The following is a 25550-nucleotide window of genomic DNA, read 5'->3' as shown; positions in this document are numbered from 1 at the left end:
ACCTGCCCCCCTCTCTGGGGGGAACTGTGAAGACTACGCATTTTGTTTCTGGCCAGTCTGTACTTCATCAGGGCCGTACCATGAAAGGTCAAACTAAAAATACAGGCAAAGTGCTCTCTTTCACTCATTGAAACAAGGGCTAAACGTTAAACAGGCAGCACGTTACACTAGTATTCACAGGGGGCGCTTTCCAGATCGAGATTTATTCCTGGGGATGAGAATCCACTCATCTAAAACCGGCCACTCTCTTGTCAACGTGTGTCAATGCAGGGGCTGTTCTGTCACCTGGGGCAGGGAGTTCAACTGGTAGCCCAGTATGTGATCTCCTGTCGCACCCTGAGGAACACTGAGCCTGTCTCCCAATAATGCTCTGTATGTTGTATGTTAACATCTTATGACGTGTCTGTGTTGTAAATGTCTGTAGATGTTGTGTTGCTTGTACACGCTTCAGCAACACTGAAATTCACCAGTCAGGCCAAAAAAGGTTCTTGAATGGAAATTGAGAGGAAGAGAGGGGAGAAAGGGGATAGAGAGAGGTAGGAGGAGAGAGAGGAGAAAGGCGATGGAGAGAAGGACAGAGAGAGACATTCACCGTACCTGAGGCAGGGCCTGCACCACTGTGTCCAGCAACGCTCTCATGCCAGTGGCCATCTTCAACAGCTTCAGCACTGACCAAGAGAGAGACAGACAGAGAGGGCGATTAGAGGAGAGAGAGACAGAGAGGCCGAGGAGAGGAGAGAGAGAGACAGAGAGGACGAGAAGAGTAGCTCTAGGTTCTTTTCGGGCTCTTTGGGTTTTACTACAGAAAACACCCACAACTGTTTGATCCAAGACCTTTGCCTTAAACACCGGACCACCAGGCCCCTGTCCTGCGGCTAACATTCGTGAGAAGTCTGATTCTCCGAGATACATCCAGAAACATCCCTTGCATGCGAGACTCAGGTTACGACTCTGCCTTAAAGACCAGCTATAATCTTCATAAATAGCACAAAAGACACAAGAGAGCTGGAATGAGCAATAAGGGAGGGTCAATAGCTGTAAGTAGCAAATCTATTCCTGAAGAAATCTATTCCTGAATAACACACAGAGCTTTTGTCATGGATCCCAGAGAGCCGACTCTAAGTTATATCTGGACTCTTCGGTCTGCGCATCCACACTGCCGAGCACAGAGAGGGACTCAGCAATCATGCCCTGTGGCCGATCCCCCCAATCCCCACTTCCAGCCTCGGCCTCCAGACTCACCCCTGGCGATCCGCAGCACTCTCATGATCCGGATGATGGTGGGGTTGATGGGCAGGGCGGCGTTGATCTCGATCTCCTCCAGAGTGATCCCCATCACCGACAGCAGCACGATGGCCAGATCCAGCTGGTTCCACCTGGGGCGGGGGGGCGCACAAGGACATGCAGGGTGACCGCGAGCGGAGGGCCGACGACGGGGGGGGAGGGAATTCAGCCGCGCGCACAGGAAGTCTCCGACCTCATCGCCCTGGGCGGGATCGCTTCTGTGTCGACTGCGAGGGAAACAACTTATGTGCCCACCCCCCCCAGTACAGAAGGATCCAGCGGGATCGTCCGGCGAGTTTCTCCAGGAGGCGTGATACGGTTCAATCGGCACCGCGCAGTTTCCACAGCGGTGAGCCGCGCGCGGTTCGGGCCGGGAACTTCGCGGCTCAGTCGCTGAGGTCCGATCGCGGTGCTTTTGTTTTCATTTTGTTTACTTGGAGCGCAGTGCTCCTGCAAACACGGGTGCTGCCCTCGGTTATGTGCTAGAACACACGCGAAGAAGAGACGAGAACATGAAGACGGCGCGGCGGTACCTGTCCTTGAAGAAGCGGCGGAACCCGAAGGCGATCAGCTTCAGCACGGCCTCCAGGACGAAGGTGGTGGTGAAGAGGTAGTTGCAGTACTTCAGCGCCGTCTCCAGGGACTGGCGCAGACACAGAGGTAGACACAGTGAGTGCAGGCTCGGTGGGCACGATATAGGGGCGGAAAAGGGGTCCAACTTTACCTGCAGAGAGGTGGGGGGGGTGAACTCACCGGAGGCTGGCTGTAGTGCTCCAGGGACATGGTGACCACGTTGACGCAGATGATGACGGTGATGAAGAGGTCCAGGTAGTGACTGGTGCACAGAGAGTGGATCATCAGCCGCACTGGGCTGTAGCTGGCGTAATAGGGCAGCTTCTGTGCCTCTGAGAGCAGGAGAGAGGGGGGGGGGCAGGAGGAGGGGAGGTAGACACAAGGGAGAGATCACTGCAAAGCAGCTCTCCTGTTCCCGAGTCCCCGCAGCGAGGAAAGCGCACCCCAGTCAATTCTGCACAGCGCGGGGAGTCCCCCACTACAGTATGTCGTACACTAGCTCTGAACTTGCTTTTTGAGCCACGTGCTGAACTAAAGACATGACCTGTTTGTGCTGAACAGACCAGGACAGCAAACAGGAATGTGTTGGCCTGATTACCAATGAGAAACGCTCCTACAAAAGCAGCAGGTGTTCCTTTTCCCCCCCAAAAAAACAGAAATTGCTTTGCTATGATCGTTGTGACAAGTGTGCATTGAAATGAGGGTTTTCTGTGTGTTGGGGTCACTTTCTTGTTCTGTTATTCGCTGTGTTTCTTTTTCTCCCTCTCCTGCTTGGACAGCCTCTTCGTCTCCTGGTTTCTGAGGGTCCCAGTCTCTGTCTCTGCTCCAGACCGGTCTCTGTCCCCCTGTCTCTCCCTCTCCCGATGGGACAGCCTGGTTTTTCTGAGGGTCCCTGTCTCTGTCTCTGCTCCTGACTGGTCTCTGTCCCCCTGTCTCTCCCTCTCCCGATGGGACAGCCTGGTTTTTCTGAGGGTCCCTGTCTCTGTCTCTGCTCCTGACTGGTCTCTGTCCCCCTGTCTCTCCCTCTCCCGATGGGACAGCCTGGTTTTTCTGAGGGTCCCTGTCTCTGTCTCTGGCCCTGACCGGTCTCTGTCCCCCTGTCTCTCCCTCTCCCGATGGGACAGCCTGGTTATTCTGAGGGTCCCTGTCTCTGTCTCTGGCCCTGACCGGTCTCTGTCCCCCTGTCTCTCCCTCTCCCGATGGGACAGCCTAGTTTTTCTGAGGGTCCCTGTCTCTGTCTCTGGCCCTGACCGGTCTCTGTCCCCCTGTCTCTCCCTCTCCCGATGGGACAGCCTGGTTTTTCTGAGGGTCCCTGTCTCTGTCTCTGCTCCTGACTGGTCTCTGTCCCCCTGTCTCTCCCTCTCCCGATGGGACAGCCTGGTTTTTCTGAGGGTCCCTGTCCCTGTCTCTGCTCCTGACCGGTCTCTGTCCCCCTGTCTCTCCCTCTCCCGATGGGACAGCCTGGTTTTTCTGAGGGTCCCTGTCTCTGTCTCTGTCCCTGACTGGTCTCTGTCCCCCTGTCTCTCCCTCTCCCGATGGGACAGCCTGATTTTTCTGAGGGTCCCTGTCTCTGTCTCTGTCCCTGACTGGTCTCTGTCCCCCTGTCTCTCCCTCTCCCGATGGGACAGCCTGGTTTTTCTGAGGGTCCCTGTTTCTGTCTCTGGCCCTGACCGGTCTCTGTCCCCCTGTCTCTCCCTCTCCCGATGGGACAGCCTGGTTATTCTGAGGGTCCCTGTCTCTGTCTCTGGCCCTGACCGGTCTCTGTCCCCCTGTCTCTCCCTCTCCCGATGGGACAGCCTAGTTTTTCTGAGGGTCCCTGTCTCTGTCTCTGCTCCTGACCGGTCTCTGTCCCCCTGTCTCTCCCTCTCCCGATGGGACAGCCGGGTTTCTCTGAGGGTCCCTGTCTCTGTCTCTTACTGCGTCTCTTCTTCTCCAGGCGCCGCAGCCTCTTCTCCTCGCGCCTCTTGGCCTCCTCGGCCTCCTGGTGCTGCCGGCACTTGTGAAAGTTCTCCACCACCACGCCCACGAACATGTTGAGCACAAAGAAGCTGACGATCAGCAGGAAGGAGATGAAGTACAGCAGCATCCAGGGGTTGTTGTTGGTGACAGGCTGGGGGGAGAGACAGAGGAGACAGAGGAGACAGAGGGAAAGGGGTTGAGACAGAAGGGCAGGTGGGAAGAGATTTCTGGGAACAGCAATACCGAGCAATGAACGTAGTATGAACAGTGAGAAAGGCCTCTCCTTATTTGTGAGCCTGCTCATGATCTGGTACTGGAGTACCTCTGTGCCTTTTGGGCTTTGGTTAATCTGAGTTTGTTTAATTAAGCTTTTTGAAACCTTACTGAGCTGATGTCTGATCATAATGTTTTAGTTTTTCCTCTGAGATTTTGTTTTTAGTCGTGATGTTAGAAAAGCACAGCAACACACTGTAACACTGCTACAGTACAGTGACACTGTGACACAGCTACTGCAGCACAGTGACACCGAGACACAGCTCCTGCAGCACAGTGACACTGTGACACAGCTACTGCACCACAGTGACACTGAGACACAGCTGCTGCAGCACAGTGACACCGAGACACAGCTACTGCAGCACAGTGACACTGTGACACAACTACTGCAGCACAGTGACACCGAGACACAGCTGCTGCAGCACAGTGACACTGTGACACAACTACTGCAGCACAGTGACACTGTGACACAACTACTGCAGCACAGTGACACCGAGACACAGCTGCTGCAGCACAGTGACACCGAGACACAGCTACTGCAGCACAGTGACACCGAGACACAGCTGCTGCAGCACAGTGACACCGAGACACAGCTACTGCAGCACAGTGACACCGAGACACAGCTACTGCAGCACAGTGACACCGAGACACAGCTGCTGCAGCACAGTGACACTGAGACACAGCTACTGCATCATATCAAGAGTATTTCACTGCTGGAATTCGATTGCCTATAAGGTTGTAATTAACTTGCTTCTTTTATCAACAATTCCTCCTAATTCTCTGTTGTATCACTTAATGTGATAGCTTCTAATATCTACACACAGAGGTCTGAGCTACTCTAGGTGGTACCTGCTGCAGGCTGTTATATATTAACCAGCATTCCGTGCCGGATGTGCTGCCTTACAGTGACAGTGTGCGCAGGGCAGACATTTGCAATTAAAATGATATTTGAAAATATTTGATGCTCCATTTCAAGCAATATGAAAAAAGATTCTGCAATCAGCAGGGTTTGTCCAAGAGCCGGCTGCAGCTGAAACCTGAAATGGATCGAGCAGCCCTGGAACGGGAATCATCTTTGTACACAAGCTGCAAGGTGTGCCCCCGATACTGCCCTGCAGTGAATGGCGTGCAGAAAGCCTGGGAGGCCTTTCTTACCTGTTGGTCAATGCCCACGGCGTCCAGTCCATTATACATGATATTGACCCAGCCGTCCTTAGAAGCCAGCACAAAGAGGGACATCAAAGCCTGTGGTGGGAATCACACAAGGACACACATACACACGTTGACATACATACACCCACGCACAGAGTCACGCAGACATGAAGCCACAGACACACACACACACAGACATGGTCAGGGTTATTAAACTGGAGGCAATCGGAGAGATGTCAGGTGAGGCAGACCCACGAAGCCGGCCGAGGGCACGCACAGGAGCGACCTGCTCTGAGGCAAAAAAGGGGAAGAACAGCTCTAACTCGCTAGTCACAGCCAGACAGCCTCGCACACTCGCCTCTGTGATGAGCGAGTATCAGGGCTCTGAAAATCCCAGCGTCTGCCGGCCCCGGCAGAGTCAAAGTCTGGCCCAATCCGCTCTCGAGATGACGCACTGTACCGTACAGAGGGGGCGGCCTGACTTTGGGTATTTGTAACGATGTGTATAGGTCAGGACCCTATGCAGACGGTAAAATCCGGGAGAGACTGGAGAAGGGTAGCAGGGAACAACGACAGGATCAGGATGGGATGACGGGGGGGGGGGGGGGGGGGGCGTGGGCGTGACGGCAGTTTTCCAGTTGCCCGGGGGGCGTGGCGCAGGCGAACAAGTCCAGAACTATCCCGAAGGGGAAACCAGGAGGCAGTCCAGAAGTCCATAGCTGGGAGATCATCCGAAACAAAAACTAGACAAGGATAAAAACCGGAACGGGATCCAGTGCGGGGAGAGGGAATAAAAATGGGATCACGAGGCCAGGCTCTCTGAGCCCCGGACTCAGCAGGGTCAGGTCGCCCACAGGAGGCTTGTGCCCTCAAGCTGTGGACGGAGGTGTGCGACTCGGTGGTAGGCGGGCCTCCGGGCGGCCGTCTTCCAGTGCAGAGCCGGGAGTAGGGAGAGTAGGGAGAGTAGGGAGAGTAGGGAGAGGCAGGATCGGTGGCCGGTGCACATGATCAACTAAAATGTGAGAGAGCCGGAGCGCCCTTAAGAGGAGGGATTATGATCGTGACAGTATTTACTTTTACCTCCTCCAAGAAAGAACAGCGACTTTGGGGGGGGAGAGAAAACAGAAACCGCCACAAATGCATCTATACTGGTAGTGTAGTTCTCCCGACTGTGAAACGTGGGAAGAGAATGAAAGGTACTGTACAGTACATTACTTTTCAGCTGAATGAGATGTGGTGGGAAGCATGAAGCTCTGCTTTTCAGAGCCCTGCTACCCTACTGTATATTTAAGAGAAGGACTTATAGACATACAGTACAAACAGCTGGAGCACAAGGTCTGACCAGTGTCTCTAACATGTTCTACGTTGTTCACCACTATGCATGGCTTTATTTTCTCTGTGCTCTCCAATAATCAGACCGCACTATGAAATTCCTCACTACGCTCATAATTTATCAACTATGATAACTTTGTAAAAGTAGCTTCACAGTGTCTGCATGAACACGGGTTGCTGTAAATCACAGTATGGATATCACTGCAGGAGGGCATAGATTCACTGCAACAGTGGACTGTATCGCTGCAGGAGCTCTCCTTCAAAGCACAGCATCACAAAAGCGCAGTTCACAACCTATCGTGAGATGTTTAATCACATGTACATTGTATGCACATTATTGAGGACACAGTGAACATTTTTTTTGTAAATATCTTGGCAATTATATACCCGAAGCAGCAGATTTCTGAAACCAGAAACTGATAACCAGAAAAAAAAATGAATAAGATGAGATTTTAAAGAATAGGCTTAATTAAGGGCTCAGTTAGCTGGCAGGAGCCATGCTGCCGTTTCTCCTGACAGACATGTGTGTCCCAGGGATCAAGCTCAGAGAACTGATCTCGAAATGGAAGATCTAAAAAGAGCTTGTATTTTTATAGAAACAGCTCCGCATCAGTAACGCTGACACAGAGACTGGCTTGCCTGGGGCTCGTGCCGCAGTGCTGTGCGATGACTCACCTGACCCAAGTTGTCGAAGTTGTACTTGTGATGGACCCACTTGTAATTGGCCAGGAGGCAGTCGGACTTGTTGGTGATGTTCTTGATGTCCGGGCCCAGGCAGTAGAAAAACTTCCCTTTGAAGAGCTATGGGGGTTGGAGATTGACAGAGGGAAGAGTGATACAGAGCACAAAGCAAACACTTTTACAAAACTCTGTGAAACAACAGTGAGAATGTGGAGATCAGATAGCGGGGAGATCAGTAAACTAATGGAGAGAACAAGTGACACGCAGACTTTTTTATGGACTATTTGCATGTCTCTAAAGCTTTCAGATCGGCATCTACAATTGTGGGATACACAACAGACGTGGAAATGGGTCTGGAAGCACATGATTACACAAGACAGCCATGCGCCCCTTAAAGCAGAGACAGACCGCAGTACCTGCACACCCAAAATCCCGAAGATGATGAAGAAGGCACAGCAGATGAGCACGATGTTCCCGATGGGCTTCAGGGAGGAGATCAGCGTCTCCACCACCAGTTTCAAACCTGGGGCTCGGCTGATGACCCTGCCGCACACAGACATACAGACAGCAGTCAGGACTCCATGCTCCATACTGTATGGAGACCCAGTGAGATCAAAGCAACTTGATCAAGGAAGAGAAAAGTTGCATGACTGAGGAGTTGCAGTGTTACAGTGTTGTTGCTGTGCTTTTCTAACTAACTGCACTACTAAAAACAAAACCTCAGAGGAAAAAGTACAACGTTATAACCAGACAGCTGTTCAGTAAGGTTTCAGGAAGCTTAATTAAACAAGCGCAGCTGGAGCAGAGCCCAAAAGGCACAGGAGTACTCCAGTACAAGATCATGGGCAGGTTGCCATTATTTATACACCTGCCCATCATCCAATGTTCCCTTTAATTTTTAATGGCCTGTCTGCGCAAAAATGTCAAGTTGTACACATTTCTTCCCAGTGATTAAAACGAGTGCACACTAAATTGGGTGGATGTAAAGTTGTCAACCTGAAATTATTTTTTGTTAACATAGTCATCCTCATAGAAACATAGAGATCCAACAGTCTGGGACAGCGACTCAACGAGCCCAGTCAGAGAGACTGAGTGTGGAGCCGGCATGAGCAGGGAGCTACGAGACAACGAGAGCAGAGATATCGATGATCGAGTAGCGATAATAACGCACAGAGCCAAGGTGGGCCTCTCCCAGCCAGTCTCATGTGGTCAATTTAGCATTTTTCAATTGACGACCCTGTTCGTCTTATTATCATATTTTTGGGGGAATTTAATTTTTTGTGCGCTGTTCAATTTCCCGTGTGCGCTGATTTCATCGCCTTTGTGCGCTTAGAGGGGACACTGCCGTGATCCGGTACTTGATCTAGTAAAGGAAAGGCCTCTCTCACTGCTCGTACGTAGTGAGATCGATGGCACGTGACTTATGGGGCTTTTCCACGTCTCGGCACCGGTGCTTCAGGGGTGCCGTCCCTGCAGAAGCCCCACAAACAGCCGCACACAAGTCCCCGTACCTGAGGGGGCGCAGGGTGCGCAGGAGCCTCAGCACCCTCAGGACCCCCAGGATCTTGGCCCCGCCCGCCATGGAGACCACGATGTCGACGAGGGAGACGAAGACCAGGAAGCCGTCCAGGACGTTCCAGCTGCTGCGCAGGTAGGCCTGCTCGCCGAAGTACAGCCCCATGGACACCACCTGCGCGAGGAGCACACACACACACCGAGCACTGAGGGCGGCCCGCCACTCTCGCCCTCCCGTCAGCCTAGCAGGCCTGGGCTCTCCGTTTGGCCGTTCTGCCCTTCCGTGGTCATTACACTCCCCCTGTGGGCGGAGCTATGGGCCAGCTGCCCGCTCCACAGTGTGTGCATGAAACAGACACTTCCTGCAAAAGGAGGGGACACAGGAGCCCGTGGAGCTGAGGGGATTTCTCCGCTAAAGGCTCCGAGCAGAAGTCATTATGCAGGGTTGTGCGGGAGATCCAGACTGGCCTGCCTGTTTTGCTTGTGGCTGTATCCGCTGGTGTCACTCCACTCAGTGTGTTGAATTGCCCTGCAGGAAGGAGTCACAGAAGCTAAGCTCTCCTGCACCACATCCTGATTCACAGGGCAACAAGGCGCTTCATCTGTGAGGAAGAAACTGGCAGATCAGCTCCAACGTCCAATGTGCGTTTTCAGGAACCATCCGAGTTTGGAAGCAGCCGGCGTTTCTCAAATCGGTGCTCGTGCTTTGACCAGCACAGGGGGAGAGAAGATCTCATTCGCTTTCCGCTCTCTGAAAAGCGTGCTCTTGGCCAGTCCACGAGCCCAACAAACGCCGAGGACAAGGCCAGCTCTCAGCGGGTGACTCTCGCCTGGCCCCCTGACCCGCCCACCCCTCAGCACCGAGAATGACCGCTCTGATCCCAGCCCTGAAGCATCAGTCAGGCGGGTTCTTATAGTCCAGGGATGACCAGCACTGCTGCCCTTGTGGGAGTGTGACAGAACAGGTGGATGCATGGACAGATGGATGGACAAACACAGATCAACCTCCTTACCTTGAGTGTCATCTCGGCCACAAAGATGGCAGTGAAGATGTAGTTGGAGATGGTGAGGAAGAGGCGCTCCTGTGGAAAGCACACAGAATTAAACCACTGCCTCTGTCTTCAGGGCTCATCAGGAAGTTGCAGGAGCAGGGGCTGGTTTGTGGCCAGGGTGGGCTACAGGCTATCTGGTCTGGAGCGATGGGGGACCTTGGCCTGCTGTCTGGAGGCCACCATGAACACACCTACCCCTGTGCCGCACAACCGATTCACACACTAGGCACTCACTCACACACGTTTTTTACTTGTGGACCTCGGCACTCATTTGCAATACGAACATGTCTGCATTTCCATTTCAAACTGGCTTCAGTTAATGTACACTGTTTATTTATGTACAGGGCACTGTTTAGAAATCATGTGAATTATCACTGCAGGTGTAAATCCTGAAGAAGTACCCTGGCTTTGATCTCTGTGAAATACGGGCTCCTCCCGGACTAGGAACCTGCGCTCCGGGGATCTTATCTTCAATTTGAAACCAGGATGGAATTCAAAGACTGTACTCTGGAGGGGCAACCTTGGATGAGATCCCCAGGCTCTAATCAAGGGGACAGATCTTGGATTGGGAAGCTGGGTGAGATCTCCAGGCTGTACTCAAGAGGGCTAGTCTTGGATTGGGAAAATGGATGAGATCTCCAGGCTATACTCAAGGGGATAAGTCTTGGACTTGGAAGGCAGTTGAGATCTCCAGGCTGTACTCAAGGGAGTTGATCTTGGATTGGGAAGCTGGATGAGATCTCCAGGCTGTACTCAGGGAGATTAGTATCAAACTGGGAACCAGGACGAGATCTCCCGGCTGTACTTGGGGGGACTGGTCTTGGATTGAGTAGCTTTATGAGATCACCAGACTGTACTCCAGTGGGCTGACTGATCTCGTGTTGAGTAGTTGGCAGGCTGTACTCTTGGGGACCAATCCTAGCTAAGAAGCCAGATATCTCTGGGCTATGCTCTTAGGTCTAGATCTGGGACTGGGAAACTTTCTTACCAGGCTTCCCTGGTGGATCTTGGGCCTCTCCAAGGCCACAGTGATGCAGTTGAGAAAGATGAAGGCCAGGACCACGTAGTCAAAGAGCTTGTGAGCAATGATGGACTGGCACAGCAGCCTGAACCTGCGGGAACAGTGCCAACCACAGAAGAAGTGCAAACAGTGAGTGGAAGAGAAAGACAGAAATGATGAATCCAGAACTTCACACGGTCATAGACAGGGATGCCAACTTCTGGCCCTAATTCCTATCTTGTTTCTATCTGATGCAAAAGGCTCAAAATTGCATCCCAGTACAATATGGATAAAACTGGTACAGTGGATATGATCAACTGTACATGGTAACGGAGGGCTAGAAACATTGCCACAGAGGGGCAAAGGTTGCATGGTATCATGTGTGATCCAGGAAACAAAGTCATTTATATTTATTAAGCTGTATTTTTCAGCTCCAGCACTCTCCTTACTTAAGCACTTAAGCTGGAAACAAGGAAAAGACAGCAAAAGAGGTGTGTGGTCCCGTTCCACCCACGGCTGCTGGAAAATAAGGTGACACTAGGGCAGTGACCCCATTAGAGCTGGGAAGGGATTTAACAAGCTATACATAAAATTAATTGAAAACACAAAGGGATCAGTCACTTTTGTTAGAAGATTAGTGGTAGAAATCTTCAAAAAAGAGACAGAAAAGCTAATGAGACTATGACTATTATACTAGCTGAATATCAATTCAATACGGAACAAGCTGATTGGAGCATTGGTTTGAATTGCAAGGGGTCGCAGGCTGACCAGTTTCTTCTGTGGATGGACTCAAGAAAGTCTTTGTCTGCTTGCCAACACCTCTTCCCAACCGCCACCACCCCCACCCCCCGATCACTGGGCAGACTGACTTGTTTTGTGGGGAGAAGAGATAGACGGACCAGTCATCCCTGGCCTCACACCAGTCTGGCTTGTACACCTCCATCATCTTCTGGATTCGGAAACAAAGACTCTGGAAGGGAGACACAACAGTGGCGCATGTTGAACCAGCACAGATCTGGACTTGGCTACCGGAGTCAACTGGACAGCATTAACACTGACTTCCCAGCTCACATGTCCTTAACTGGGCCTTGAGCGAGGGCAATGGCTTCAGACATGAGGGAGTTCCTTGTCTGAACTACAATCCCCAGAATGCTGTGGGGAATGAGCAGATGCCCTCAGTCACCTGACCTGTCGGTACAAGACCATTGGCTTGTAGACAATTTAAAAACCAGGGAGGGGAAGCCCTCAGTGCCAATCACCATCTGCCGTCTGTTATGTAAACTGTACTAGAGGGAATGGAAGAAGGAAGACAAGGACTGTGTTAGCACTGACTACTGAAGAGGTCTAGTCAGAAGCGCAAGAAGAATTTTGTTTATTTTGCATTTTAAATATTTGTTTGCTCCCTGTTAAGAGACAGGCCCAGTCCAGTCCAGGCCAGAGACAGAGGCCCTGTCCAGTCCAGGCCAGAGACAGAGTCTGTCCAGTCTAGGCAAGAGACAGAGGCCCTCTCCAGTCCAGAGACAGAGGCCCAGTCCAGTCCAGTCCAGTACAGAGATAGAGTCCCTGTCCAGTCCAGTCCAGTCCAGAGACAGAGGCCCTGTCCAGTCCAGTCCAGAACAGTACAGAGACAGAGGCCCTGCAGGTTTTACAGGCATTATTCGATTAGCAAATAAGAAAGGCCGAAACACATGAGATTTTGCCTTTTTACTCCAAATAGCTCAATAAATGGAAAGCGAACTGCAGGAATGACTGCCTGAACAGTCTCCTCTTCCCATCTCATTTCATATCTTTAACGGCCAGTGATAAATATCTAACAAATAACTGGGGCGAAAAGCAGACGCCAATCTTGCTGTTTTGTGCACTGGAAGACAGCAAGATCCTTTTTTCAACCTGCTTGAACCGGCATACAGATTGCATCACAGCAGCAGTGTGTTTTTATCTAACCTTTGATGGTTTTCCAGCCATTTCCCAGATTTAGATATTAGTGGATTGCCTGGTGGGGCAATGTAAGACTGACTGTGTTTCACCAGGGGCTATAAGAACCAATTCACTTTAAAAGAGCAATACACACGGTCATGTGGACTTGACGGTAATGAGAGAGAGGGCCTGAAATTTGTGCTTTGTCGCCTCCCAGCAGAGGCAGATTCATGGATCACCCTGGGCTCTACAACAGCGCCGTCCATCACACACTGCTGTTGAGACAGAAGCCGACTGGTGCAGGATTTCATATTAGTTTAGCAGACAGACGAGATAAATCTGAAGCATTTCTTCATTTCAGGGCAGGTGAAGAAGTGCTGACCCCTGTCCTAAGCAGGTTTTTGTGTGTAGTCAAGGTGTGCAACCCACAACTGGCAGCCCATTGAAGCTAAGCAGGTGTGAGTACCTGCGCCAGTACCTGTGATCTGTGTGGGTCCTATTGCCCCAGTACAGTAATGGGGACTCTATACTGTAAAAAAAGGTGCTGTCCTTTGGATGAGATGTAAAACTGAGGCCCTGACTCTTTGTGGTCATCACAAAATCCCAGGGCGTTACTTGAAAAGAGTAGGGGTGTTACCCTGGTGTCCGGCCAAATGACCCCCTGCCCTTTACCCATCGTGGCCTCCTAATCACCCCCCTCTCTGAACTGGCTTCATCTCTCTGTTCTCCTCCCCACTGATGGCTGCCGTTGCATCATCCAGGTTGGGTCCAATGGCACATTGGTGGCGGTAGTGGGATCCCCCATTACCTGTAAAGAGCTTTGAGCGGACTGTCCAGAGAAGGGCTACATAGAAGTGTAAGGAACTATTATTATCATTGTTATTCTGTCATGACTCCGCCATGCTGTTCAGCCTCTCGCACTCACGTAGTCGATCTCCTCCTCCAGTTCCTCCCTCTCCTTCCGGGTGTTGAGCTGGGGGAACACCTCGCCCAGGAGGTGCTGCTGCTGGGGGCCGGGGGTCTTGCCGTTGCAGTCCTGGTGATCCCCCGGGGCCCCCTGTGGCCCCGAGAAACTCTTCTTGCGCTGCAGAGCCTGGGGGAGGGGCGGGGCGCCGGGGACCTGCAGCAGCACGGGGAGCTCCAGCGAGAGGGCGCGCCGGTCCCGCCGGGGGGGCGGCGGGGGGTGGGCGGGCACGTGGCGCGCCATGGGGGCGGGCGGGGCGGCGCGAGGGAGGGAGGGGTGCGAGAGCAGGGACTCGTGCTCGGCGGGGTTGGGGGGGTTCCGGGTCCGGGCGTTACTGCTGCCTCCGCCGCCGCCGCCGCCTCCCCCCACCACGGTCATCCCCATTCCCACGGAGGGCCAGCGCAGGCTGTTCCAGCTGGACCTCCGGCTCCAGGAGGACTGAGGAGGGCGCCCCCAGTGGTGGTAGTGGGAATTGCGCCTGCCGCACTGTAACACATGATAAGATCAGATCAGATCACTTTATTAGCCATATGCAATTTCTTGCATTAGGAATGCGTCTTTTCGCATGAGGGGAGAAGCAAGGAATGGTTGTGCAGGAGAGAACTAGAAGGTACCTGTTTCGAAAACACAATTAAAATACTGTTAATTACAGATAATCAAACCGTGTTTTATCTTCAATTACTTTACAGGGTGAAATCAAGCAGTCTCCCTGGAGGAGAAACGAGATCTGGCTACTAGATGCGTTAAAGAGCTGGGCAGCTGTCCTTACCAGCGACCTTTGCTCCAGGTTGGCCGGGCCCAGGGAGATGACACTGCTCTTCCTCGAACCCAGGCTCCAATGCAACCTCTCTGAAGCGTACGGCGCCTTGGAGGAAGGCACAGGGCCGGGCTCCAGGTGGCCGTTGGGGGTCAAAGTGCAGATCTTGGGGTCTGGAGTGAAGGGAACACTTACTAAACTGGACCCTGAATTGAGATACTGGCTGTTTAATTACAGCTTTCGAACCCTTCTGAGGTTTTATTTAAAAGCATTGCGATTTCTTTCTTGTTCAGTTTAGAAAGAATAGTCCGGCAATCCCTTCCATCCAGGGCACCCTGCATTATCGCAGGGCTGTTTTATAAAGAAATACAGCACGACACGGGATACTGGACAACATTTACAATACAACCCCGGACGATGAGATAACAAGAGCAGAATTACACATGTTAACAATATTTCACAGAGACCGAATTAAAGGTGGAGTGACCGATGAATCAAAACAGGAGGAGAAGTAGCAAAATCTGCTGCTTTGTAGAAAAGGTCTACTTAATTAAACCAATAATTGGGTGAAGGAAAAGAGAAAGGGGCAGGATTCTCTGAGAGCCAATGGGACAGGCCCACTTGCTGCCTCCCATCTGCCTGAGGGTCAGATCGCGCCCAGGCCGCCGTACCTGAGAGCTGAAGGGAGTCTTTCTGCTTCTCGCCCTCCTCGAAGTTAGACGAGGACCTGTCGTCGTCCGAGTACGAGCGGTTGGCGTCCCCCTGTCACGCAGAGAGAGAGAGAGAGAGAGAGAGAGAGAAATGGCTGTCTCGGACCCTCTCTGGGGTCGCTCCGCCTGTGCCCCTGGGGTGGCTTTGCCACTCACCTCGGCCTGAAACCCCTCCACCAGGATGGCCACCAGCAGGTTGAAGAGCACGTAGTTCCCGAAAGTCATGAGGGCCACGAAGTAGAGGGCTGCCCAGGGGGAGGTGGAGGCCATCCCGTTGTACAGCACCACGTTCCAGTCTTCCTGCGTCAGGATCTGTGGCACACCCGCATACAGCTTAATACAGGGCCGTGCTGACCTCCTCCGGCCAGCAGGGGTCACTGTCACCAACATCGCGATGCATCTCATCCCTGGGCGGCCCTGACCTCCCTCCCCCTCAGATCTCTGCCTGATTCATTTCGGCCTGGGCTGGCGGGGACCTGCACTCAAAGGCAGAAACTGGGCCGGTTCTGTCCTGCGGGTCTCCAGGGGTCGGGAGTCCAGGCAGCACCTTGCATGCCCTAAAGCCAGCAGCCGGACACACAAGAGGCCACACGAGCTGGCGAGAGGAGACGCATGCGTGGGACACCCAGGGGGTGACATTGGACACTTCTCCCCCAGATCTGGGGATTCTTAATGCAAAGCTCCTGCTTGTGATTGGACATGCCTCACTGCGACTGACGTTTCTGCTAAGGCTGGCTTGGGAACAGTATTTACAAACAGTGGTAGCCACGCCACAGGCCCGCAGGGCCAGGAGGGGCTCCTGCTGCTACAAATTTCCCATCTCCTTGGGCTACACTGTTCTGGCAGTGGAGCTGAAGGAGCCAAAGTCTCTACATCCCCACTATGCAACGAAGACAAGAGAGCACATCCTCCAGAAAAGGCTAGATTCAGAAGGGAATTGACAGTTACAGCAAGTGCCGTTCATTCTCACTTCACTGCTACAGTACACAGGACTAACAGGTGGTCACGCTCATCTTGCTGTTGGCTAGCTCCGCGATACAAGGAGAACCGGGAAACTGGAGCGCTCCAGAGGATCGGTGCAGATAGTAAAAACAGCCAGATCATCCTGCAACTCTCCACTGGAGCTCAGCAGGTGTGAGCCTGGCCAGTACCTGGATGGGAGACCTCCAGGGAAAACCTATGGTTTCTGCTGGAAGCAGTGTTGGACCAGTAGAGAGCACTCACCTGCGGTCTGTGTGGGTCCTAATGGCCCAGTATAGTGAAGGGAACTATAGTTTTAAAAAAGCACCGTCCTTTGGAAAAGATGTAAAACTGAGGTCTTGACTTTCTGTGGTCATTAAAAATCCCAGGGCATTTCTTGAAAAGAGTAGGGGTGTAACCCCTACCAACCTGGCCAAATTACCCCCTGGCCTTTACCAATCATGGCCTCCTAATAATCCCATCTCTGAACTGGCTTCATCACTCTGCTCTCCTCTGCACTGAGAGCTGGTGTGTGGGGAGCGGACTGGCGCATCATCCAGGTGGGGCTGCACATTGGTGGTGGTAGTGGGATTCCCCATGACCTGTAAAGTGCTTGGAGTGGAGTGTCCAGAAAAGCTATATAAGTGAAATGAATTATTACCATGGTTAATTTCCCACTGGCTCTGTAGCAAATGTTTTAACCGAGGAGCCTGTGTGATGGGCCCAGCTGGTGGCTTAGCGGCCGTCCACTCGCAAGCCTGCCTCAAGGGTGAGATTTAACGCGAGAGTCTGACTCTTTCGCTGTGCGCGGCTGGAAATGGCAAAGCAGCGCAGGCTAACTGTAATCACCCGCCTGCCTGCCCGATACACACACATCCCCCACGCCCGCTGGTCAGCTCGGCGTCTCCACCTCCGTGTCCTCCTCGCGGACCCGGTTACCGTACCTGGAAGACGGTGACGATCGCCCACAGCAGCGAGTCGAAGTTCTTCCGGTCTGGAACCGTGTCCCCGGCGTCCGTCTTCAGGCTGAACTTGCACCCGAAAATGTGCATCCCCAGGATACTGCCGGAAACACAGACAGGGGACGTGGGAGTCAAAGGAATCCTCTCCCTATGGTATCTGCTTGCGAAATGCTTTCTCCGCGCCCAGGGGAGTAATCTCTGACTGTCTTCTCACAGTCGGAGAACTGGAAGTTTGCGTCGCACTCGGATTTGCCAGAGACAAACCCAAGAGGACCTCTCACTTTCTGAAGTTAATGCACAGGAAAGGGAGCAGAGCTGGGCCAGCGAAGGAGTCATGGGCTGTTGCCCTCTGCCTACACTAACGACACCTCGCTGCGATAGATAAGGAAACCCCTCCTGGGAAAAGTGCAGCTTGCACACGGGCCCCCCCCCCCCCCCCCTCACCTGAAGATGAAGATGAAGAGCATGAGCAGCATGCAGAAGGTGGCCACGTTGTCCATGGTCTTCATCAGCACCACCAGCTGCCGCCGCAGCGCCGGCATGAAGCGCACCAGCTTGAGCACCCGCAGCAGCCTGAAGGTCCGCAGCACCGAGAGGCCCCCGTCGGACTGGCCGATGATCTCACACACACTGGGGGGAGGGGGGACAGAGGACACCAGGGGGAGAGGGGAGAGAGGAGACCGGGGGAGAGAGGAGAGAGGAGACCCGGGGAGAGGGGAGAGAGGAGACAGAGGAGACCGGGGGAGTGAGGAGAGAGGAGACAGAGGAGACCGGGGGAGAGAGGAGAGAGGAGACAGAGGAGACCGGGGGAGAGAGGAGACAGAGGAGACCGGGGGAGAGAGGAGAGAGGAGACCGGGGGAGAGAGGAGAGAGGAGACAGAGGAGACCGGGGGAGAGGGGAGAGAGGAGATAGGGGACACCAGGGGGAGAGAGGAGAGAGGAGACCAGGGGAGAGAGGAGAGAGGAGACAGAGGAGACCGGGAGAGTGAGGAGAGAGGAGACAGAGGAGACCGGGGGAGAGAGGGGACCAGGGGAGAGAGGAGAGAGGAGACAGGGGAGACCGGGGGAGAGAGGAGAGAGGAGAAGACCAGGGGAGAGAGGAGAGAGGAGACAGGGTGAGAGAGGAGACCAGGGGAGAGAGGAGAGAGGAGACAGAGGAGACCGGGGGAGAGAGGAAAGAGGAAGAGACCAGGGGAGAGAGGAGAGAGGAGACAGAGGAGACCGGGGGAGAGAGGAAAGAGGAAGAGACCAGGGGAGAGAGGAGAGAGGAGACAGAGGAGACCGGGAGAGAGAGGAGAGAGGAGGAGACCAGGGGAGAGAGGAAAGAGGAGACAGAGAAGACCGGGGGAGAGAGGAAAGAGGAGGAGACCAGGGAAGAGAGTAGAGAGGAGAGTGGGGGTGAGACAGAGGAGACCGGGGGAGAGAGGAGACAGAAGACACCAGGGGGAGAGAGGAGAGAAGAGAGCGGGGGAGAGAGGAGAGAGGAGACAGAGGAGACCGGGGGAGAGAGGAGACAGAGGACACCAGGGGGAGAGAGGAGAGAAGAGAGCGGGGGAGAGAGGAGAGAGGAGACAGAGGAGACCGGGGGAGAGAGGAGACAGAGGACACCAGGGGGAGAGAGGAGAGAAGAGAGCAGGGGAGAGAGGAGAGAGGAGACAGAGGAGACCGGGGGAGAGAGGGGACCAGGGGAGAGAGACAGAGGGAGGTGGGAGAGAGAAGAGGAGAAGAGAGAAGGGCAGACAGAAAGGATAGAGGAGAAAAGGGGCAGGGGGTGGCAGCAGAGAGAGGGGAAAGTGCAGATAGAAGAGAGGGGGATGAAGAGAGCAGTGTCAGAGAAGCACACTGGCCTGCAGCGGGTAGCCCTTTACTTGCTGGATGTATTCTTAGTGCTTATTAGCGCTAAGATAAGACAGGCAACGCCACCCCATTACACAAAGAGACGAGCAGCAACAGAGCTCAAAACCAGAGCTCTCAATGGCACCAGGCAGCACCCCCTCTTAACTTCAGGATGACGGGGCCCTGTGGTTGAAACACTACATGTGGCCCATGCTGGCAGCCCTCACTCACCTGATGATGACGATGATGCCGTCGAAGATGTTGTAGGGGTTCCTCAGGTAGCTGAAGAAGCCGAAGGCGGTGAGCTTGAGGATCATCTCCAGGGCGAACATGCTGGTGAAGACGATGTTGGAGATCTCCAGCACGTTGGTCAGCTCCTCCGGCTGTGGGGGGGGGAGTGAGGAGACAGAGTGTGGGCAGCGCGCATGTGGCGTCCCTCCAGGTGAATCACTGCCTCCACTGGCTCAGCCATCGGTCAGGTGTGACCACTGCCAGCCTGTCTGCTGACCGGGGAGGGGGCCTGGCCCTCGCTGACTACTGCCAGCGTGTCTGCTGACCGGGGAGGGGGCCTGGCCCAGGCTGACCACTGCCAGCCTGTCTGCTGACCGGGGAGGGGGCCTGGCCCAGGCTGACCACTGCCAGCGTGTCTGCTGACCGGGGAAGGGGCCTGGCCCAGGCTGACCACTGCCAGCGTGTCTGCTGACCGGGGAGGGGGCCTGGCCCTCGCTGACCACTGCCAGCGTGTCTGCTGACTGGGGAGGGGGCCTGGCCCAGGCTGACCACTGCCAGCGTGTCTGCTGACCGGGGAGGGGGCCTGGCCCAGGCTGACCACTGCCAGCGTGGTGTCTGGCCCTCGCTGACCACAGCCAGCGTGTCTGCTGACCCAGGGGTCGCTGGCGAGCAGAGGAAATACCTAGGCCCGTCCACCTCCGACGGCCCTCTGGACAGCCGCACGGAACCACAACTGTGGCATCTCTCTGCACAAGCGGGTCTGCAGACGCCTGCGATTGTCATCCACACCAGACATCTCTGGACTCAAGCCCTCAAGAGCAGCGCATGGGTCTGTCGGGTCAGCAGGGCAGCCGAGATGAGCTCACAGCTGGGTGCCAACGGCCTCTTGTGGTGCCAACGGCCAATTCCTCATTTTCTCACCTTCAGCTCAGCAAAGGAGCCTGCAGCCGGTTGGACTATTTTAAATTCTGCCTCCGTGTCACTTTAAGGGGGTCAAAAACCTCGTGTCACGGTGGGGGGCGGGGAGAATCCAAAACCGGGCTTTGCAGCTTTGTAACACAATAACCTCGGCTTTGCTCGAGTCCCCGGCTCAACCTGCACCTTTGTGTGATTTATGGAGCATATAATAAAAGTGTGAGTCCTAAAACACGCCGCCAGACAGTGAACTAATTAAACTTCTGTATCTGCCTGTAAGTATCTGTAAGATGTTATATGATGTCATACGGTGTCTGGAGTAATAGACCACATTTTCCCCAAAGCAATCAGCCGCGGATACACACGGCTGACATTTACAGTGGAGAGCGGAGGGCAGCCTGCTCTATACGGCGAGGTGTCGGTGGGGTTTGTGACTCTGTAGCAGAGCACAGAGCAGGCAGCAGGGTTCCCACATGTGCCTGTGCTGAGCATTTCTCCAGAAGCTCCTAGCAACAACAGCCAGACAGCCAGACAGCCAGACCGCCAGACCGCCAGACAGCCAGAGCGCCAGAGCGCCAGAGCGCCAGACCGCCAGACAGCAGCCTCCGGGATACCAGCCTTTTACTACTTCTGCTGTGCCATGGGCCTTTCTGGTAGAAGCAGAGAAAAGCACGTGCTCGAACGGTTGAGTCACGGGACATCATTTTGGATGATGTTGTATATGTTTTAAATCCTGTTTCTAAATGAATTAAAAATGAAACAAAGAGGCTTGACAATGGCAGCAAGAGCACATGTGTGATACTGTAAGGTGTTCTGTACTACTGTGAAGCACAGCTACTGCACAGCAACACCGCAACACAGCTACTGCAGCACAGCTACTGCACAGCAATTCAGCTACTGCACAACAACACAACTACTGCACCGCATCACTGCTACTGCAACTCAGCTACTGCACCGCAACACTGCTTCTGCAACTCAGCTACTGCACATCAACACCGCAACACAGCTACTGCAACACAGCTACTGCACTGCAACACCGCTATTGCACAGCAACACAGATACTGCACAACAACACAGATACTGCACCGCAACACCGCAATACTGCTACTGTACAGCAACACTGCTACTGCACAACAACACAGCTACTGCACAACGACACTGCTACCGCACAACGACACTGCTACTGCACTGCAGCACAGGCTACTGCACAGCAACACCACTATTGCACAGCAACACAGATACTGCACAACAACACAGATACTGCACTGCAGCACAGCTACTGCAGCGCAACACTGCGACACTGCTACTGCACAGCAACATCGCAACACAGCTACTGCAGCACAGATATTGGTATAATCACACTGCTATAGACTATAAGGTGATTACAGGAACAACATTTTGGTTGCAACAAATCCGATCACACATGATATGAACATACTGTACGACCCAGGCTAAACTAGGGGAGTTCTGTCTGCAGTAAGGTTCTCTCTTCCAATACGAAGGGACTGTAATGTGCTTAACTTGCGCTGTCCATGAAAGGGTTAAGTCCGAGATGGTGGTCAAAGCGACAGCAGCCTGGAAAGGTCACTGAAGAGCATGGCATTTTGGCTGGCATCACTGCGGTACTCAGCCCTGGGGTCACACACTGACACAGAGAGAGCGAGCGAGCGACGGTGAGCCGATCTGGGGCGGGGGGGGGAGATATCGAGGCACCGCGGAGCTGCAAAGCGCTGCTTCGCGTTAGCCATCGCCGAGAACACGACCCCAGGGGTCCGCTGGCACACGCAAGGGGGGCTGAGATGTGCCGCCTGCAGTGCAATCAGTGTGTATAAGAGAGCAGGACTGGCTCGGCAGCTGGGGTCCGGCGCCGACTGACCGCGACCTCAGACACGGGCCGGAGGACTTGTCCTGCGAATTCGCTCGGCGAGGTGACGGGGGAAGGCTGGGGCCGCCCGTCCCTGCCAGCCAGCGTGACACAGAGCTTTCTAGAAACTGCAAGGATTCACGACAGCGGACTCCTTTACTCCTTCGGCCTCAGTGCCCGCGGTCCGTCTGCAGGAGGAAACACTCCAGTGAGGAGCAAGGCGATCTGGGGGGCTGTGGCTTGGCAGTCTGAGGGTCCCGGTGAAGCCTTCCCGAATTGGAACTGTGTGCTTTCCTCTATCGGGGACCCCCCCCCTGCTCTCTCCAATTTTGGGGTTCTTTCTTGCCTCCAGCAGTTGGCATTGTTTGCCCTCTTATTGTAGGCTTACTATATCATTCCCTTCTACTAGGGCTGACACCTCCCCAGTCCCAGCATCCTCTTCAGCAGGAAGGCGCTCCTCCCGGGCAGCCCTCTGCTGACAGAAACGGCCTCTCGATAAGCTGAAGTTGCTGCATTGTGACGGAGCCCTCCTGCCTGCCTCGCTGTGCCGAGCTCGCAGCCCGCAGGCTGGCGAGAACACGCCCCCGGAGAAACCGCGGTGTGCGCGGACCCTCGCCATTGTGTGCCCGTGAGAGCTCTGCCTGCAGCCTGCGGCTTCGGCGCCGCCTCTCAATAGCGCAAGCCGGGGCGCCAATCATGCCGGGCTCGCTTGTGAGCCGGTTCAATGAAGGGCTATTGAGCGGCTCAAAACTGAACGGCCAGACAATGAGAGGCGTGGGGGGAGACGGGCAGAGGTTTGATGGGAGGAATGAAAGAGGAAGGGGGAAGGGAGGAGAGATGGCAGCTCCGCTTGTCGAATTAGGCTCGGCTAAACGCACATTCCTTCTGGGATAGACTCCGGGCGGCCGCGACCCTTTCGGACGGATGCAGGGAAGCTCGTCTCAGTTTTGCAACAGTCCAAGCAAACGCACAACACAACCCTGGGGATTAGCCAGGGCCCGGCCAGGGGCGCCCAGCACATTATCCAACTGGGAATGGCCAATTTGTAAATGAAGAGGTCAGAGTTAACAGTTAATACCCCTTATCCCTACACTCGCTGGGAGATGGAGAAGCTCTGTGAATGGCTGCTCTCCGGATCTAAGCTAGTGGCAGGCAGAAATCCCCATGTTTAATGGTTATAAATTTAGGGTCACGATTTACATCAGCCCCAGTCTGACGGTCATAGAGCTCTCTGCGTTTCATTACACCTATGAAATAAACTTGAAGTACTCAAATAGCCTGATCTATTTTTGCAGCCTATGTTGCTCATTGAAAAGCACTTGTAGTGTCTGTGGGAATCTGGCTCTCTATAAAGTGGGGTAGCCCAGCCCTGGTGTAGACAGCGTGTTAGCTACAGTTACCAGATATACCCCGGCAGCTCTGCTGGGCGTTTGCACCCTTTCCCTGTGCGAATCCTAGGCTCGTGCCCCTGTGAGTGGACTGGTCGGCAGGTCACAGCTCCGCCCTGACCAGAATGCACGGTGACCAGAATGCACTGGGGTAGGCGTGACCATGAGAGATGTCACCCGTATGACACCTCACTTCGAAAGCACATCAGTGCAAGTCAGTACAAATGCACACCGATAAACACAGGCAGCCATGTCATGGGATGAACACAACCCTGAGGTCTAGAAGGATGAACCCTGTAATTTACAATGATCAGGTGGCCTTAAGTTCAGAGGAGGAAGAAACAATCCAGCCGTGATATGTGCTGTCAGTTAAAGACACCGATGCACAACAGAATGCACTTCCACCCACTTTCGGTTCTGAAAATGTCAGGCTTTGAATGCAATCTACGAAAACAAAAGCCAACAGTTTGGTCACAAAATCTCCAGCTTTGCTTGAGCTAAGAGGTGCAATGAAGCAAAACTCCCCGGCCCTCTCAGGGGTCTGGAGTGGGAACGGGATATAAAAACAGGATCTCCACGGGGAGAGCCCAGCACTCCAAGTCCCGCCTGAGAAAGCCCTGTATCGTCCGATGTGCGCTCCCACCAGTGAAATAAGCCAGCGTGCCCCCACTTTCTACTTTTCCCATCAGCGTGTGCAAGTCAGAGCGTGCATCTGTCCGCTCCTTCTCTCTCCCACGGTTATTTTTAATCTCCAGGCGCCCACTCAGCCGCAATGCGCGAACTCTGACCTCTGCTGGCTGTGCAGCAGTGAGGGGGTGGGCGAGAGTGCGGGGGACAGCAGGCTATCTTTAGCTCCAGCGCAGGGCTACATCTTCATTTCCCGGGATGTGTTTTTCTCCTTCTGACAGTTTCTGATCTCCTGGCTGTGAAGCCCCACCCGTGGAGCTGGGACCTGGCCAGACTCTACTGCAGGCTCACAGGGAGCTCTGATGGATGACTGAATGGCCTAGAAGGACACATGGCCGTCTGGACCGAGGAAAGAGGTAGCCTGGGTCTCCAAAAAATGAGAGCTATGTCTCCACAAAGGGGCTGAAGCGTATTCCAAGAGGCCTTTCAAGACATGGTCTGATGCCATTCGCTGGATCAGTTAGCTCTTACTAACCTAGTGATCAAGAAGGTCTCTTCTCGTTTTTACCCTTCCTGTTGTTACATTTGTATTGGCATGTGTGCCATAGATGACGTGTTCTCCTGTGCACTACACTGTTGGACCAGATCAGACAACTGAAATGGCCATTTTGTCTTGGTGCACTTGGGCCAATACTGGGCCAATACTCTGTTGTGTAGTCGGGGGGAGTGGGGTAGTCGTGGCTGCAGCTTTTAGCTCTTCCAAGTCCAGTTCCTGGGGCTGTGCTGCACCCTGCAACACCCCGGTTGGCTGCTGTGGGCATGCCTGTTCTCCATCACCTCTCCCTCACTCATCCGCAATCTCCTGGCTGAGGTTTTTCTTCATTCAGGGGCAGAGCCTGAGGTCTTCGCTCCGGGGTGGGGGCCAGACGTCTACGCTCAGGGGGCGGGGCCTGATGTCTACGTGCAGGGGGCGGGGCCTGGCGTCTTTGCAAATGGACAAGTGTCTGTGCCCCCCCTCTCCCAGAGTCCCATGAGAGAGAGAGAGAGAGAGAGAGAGCCTGAGGTAGACATATTTTGTAATATGTCTTTGTTGTAAATGTCTGTAATATGTCTGTAGATTTTATTTTACTTCTATTTTTTGTTTTGTTCCATGTTAATTTTATTATTTTTATTTGCTTTGGCAACACTGATTGTGCCCATCGGTCATGCTAATAAAGCACCTTGAATTGAATTGAATTGAGAGAGAAGCCATCTCTTTTTATAACCCACACGGGCCACCGGGCTGTGGAGGGCACAGGAGCTTCAAATTCTGGAAGCACTTTCACTCTGGACACCAAACAGGCTCCAGGCTCTTAAAGCTGAATTATGCATGCACCAGGCCCAACAGAACCTGGACTCTGGAACGGCCCAGTGTTTAATATTTATAGTAAATTTACATGTGAATGAAAAAATAATGACATAAAGACTCAAGGGCTTATTAATGAGACACTTTCAGACAAGAAATGATTGTCTTTTATATGCATATCAGAGTCTTTCATGTGCTTGTCCAACACAGGATCTGCGGTGAGGAAATGGGATGTTATTGCTGTGATCTTCTT

General features: G+C 53.6%; 1 protein-coding gene across 2 annotated transcripts in view; it reads right to left on the bottom strand.

The window, feature by feature from the left end:
- The window catches only part of LOC102691752 (voltage-dependent T-type calcium channel subunit alpha-1I), a 74720-nt gene that overhangs the window by 16835 nt on the left and 32335 nt on the right, over positions 1-25550 (bottom strand). For both annotated transcript variants that reach the window (XM_069196834.1, XM_069196835.1), the window contains exons 9-27: positions 19159-19310; positions 17536-17721; positions 17074-17191; positions 15326-15481; positions 15131-15221; positions 14472-14632; positions 13664-14188; positions 11691-11791; positions 10810-10933; positions 9783-9851; positions 8766-8944; positions 7671-7797; positions 7249-7374; positions 5245-5334; positions 3775-3967; positions 2038-2189; positions 1818-1927; positions 1243-1376; positions 598-668 (exon numbers count right to left, since the gene is read on the bottom strand). In XM_069196834.1, coding sequence (XP_069052935.1) covers positions 598-668; positions 1243-1376; positions 1818-1927; positions 2038-2189; positions 3775-3967; positions 5245-5334; positions 7249-7374; positions 7671-7797; positions 8766-8944; positions 9783-9851; positions 10810-10933; positions 11691-11791; positions 13664-14188; positions 14472-14632; positions 15131-15221; positions 15326-15481; positions 17074-17191; positions 17536-17721; positions 19159-19310 — 2865 coding nt within the window. The remainder of the gene's footprint in view (positions 1-597; positions 669-1242; positions 1377-1817; positions 1928-2037; positions 2190-3774; positions 3968-5244; positions 5335-7248; positions 7375-7670; positions 7798-8765; positions 8945-9782; positions 9852-10809; positions 10934-11690; positions 11792-13663; positions 14189-14471; positions 14633-15130; positions 15222-15325; positions 15482-17073; positions 17192-17535; positions 17722-19158; positions 19311-25550) is intronic.

This window comes from Lepisosteus oculatus, chromosome 12 (assembly GCF_040954835.1).
Source record: "Lepisosteus oculatus isolate fLepOcu1 chromosome 12, fLepOcu1.hap2, whole genome shotgun sequence".
NCBI classification, from domain to species: Eukaryota; Metazoa; Chordata; class Actinopteri; order Semionotiformes; family Lepisosteidae; genus Lepisosteus; species Lepisosteus oculatus.
Note: the sequence above shows the minus strand (reverse complement) of the source record. Positions and strands in the feature narration are given on the sequence as shown.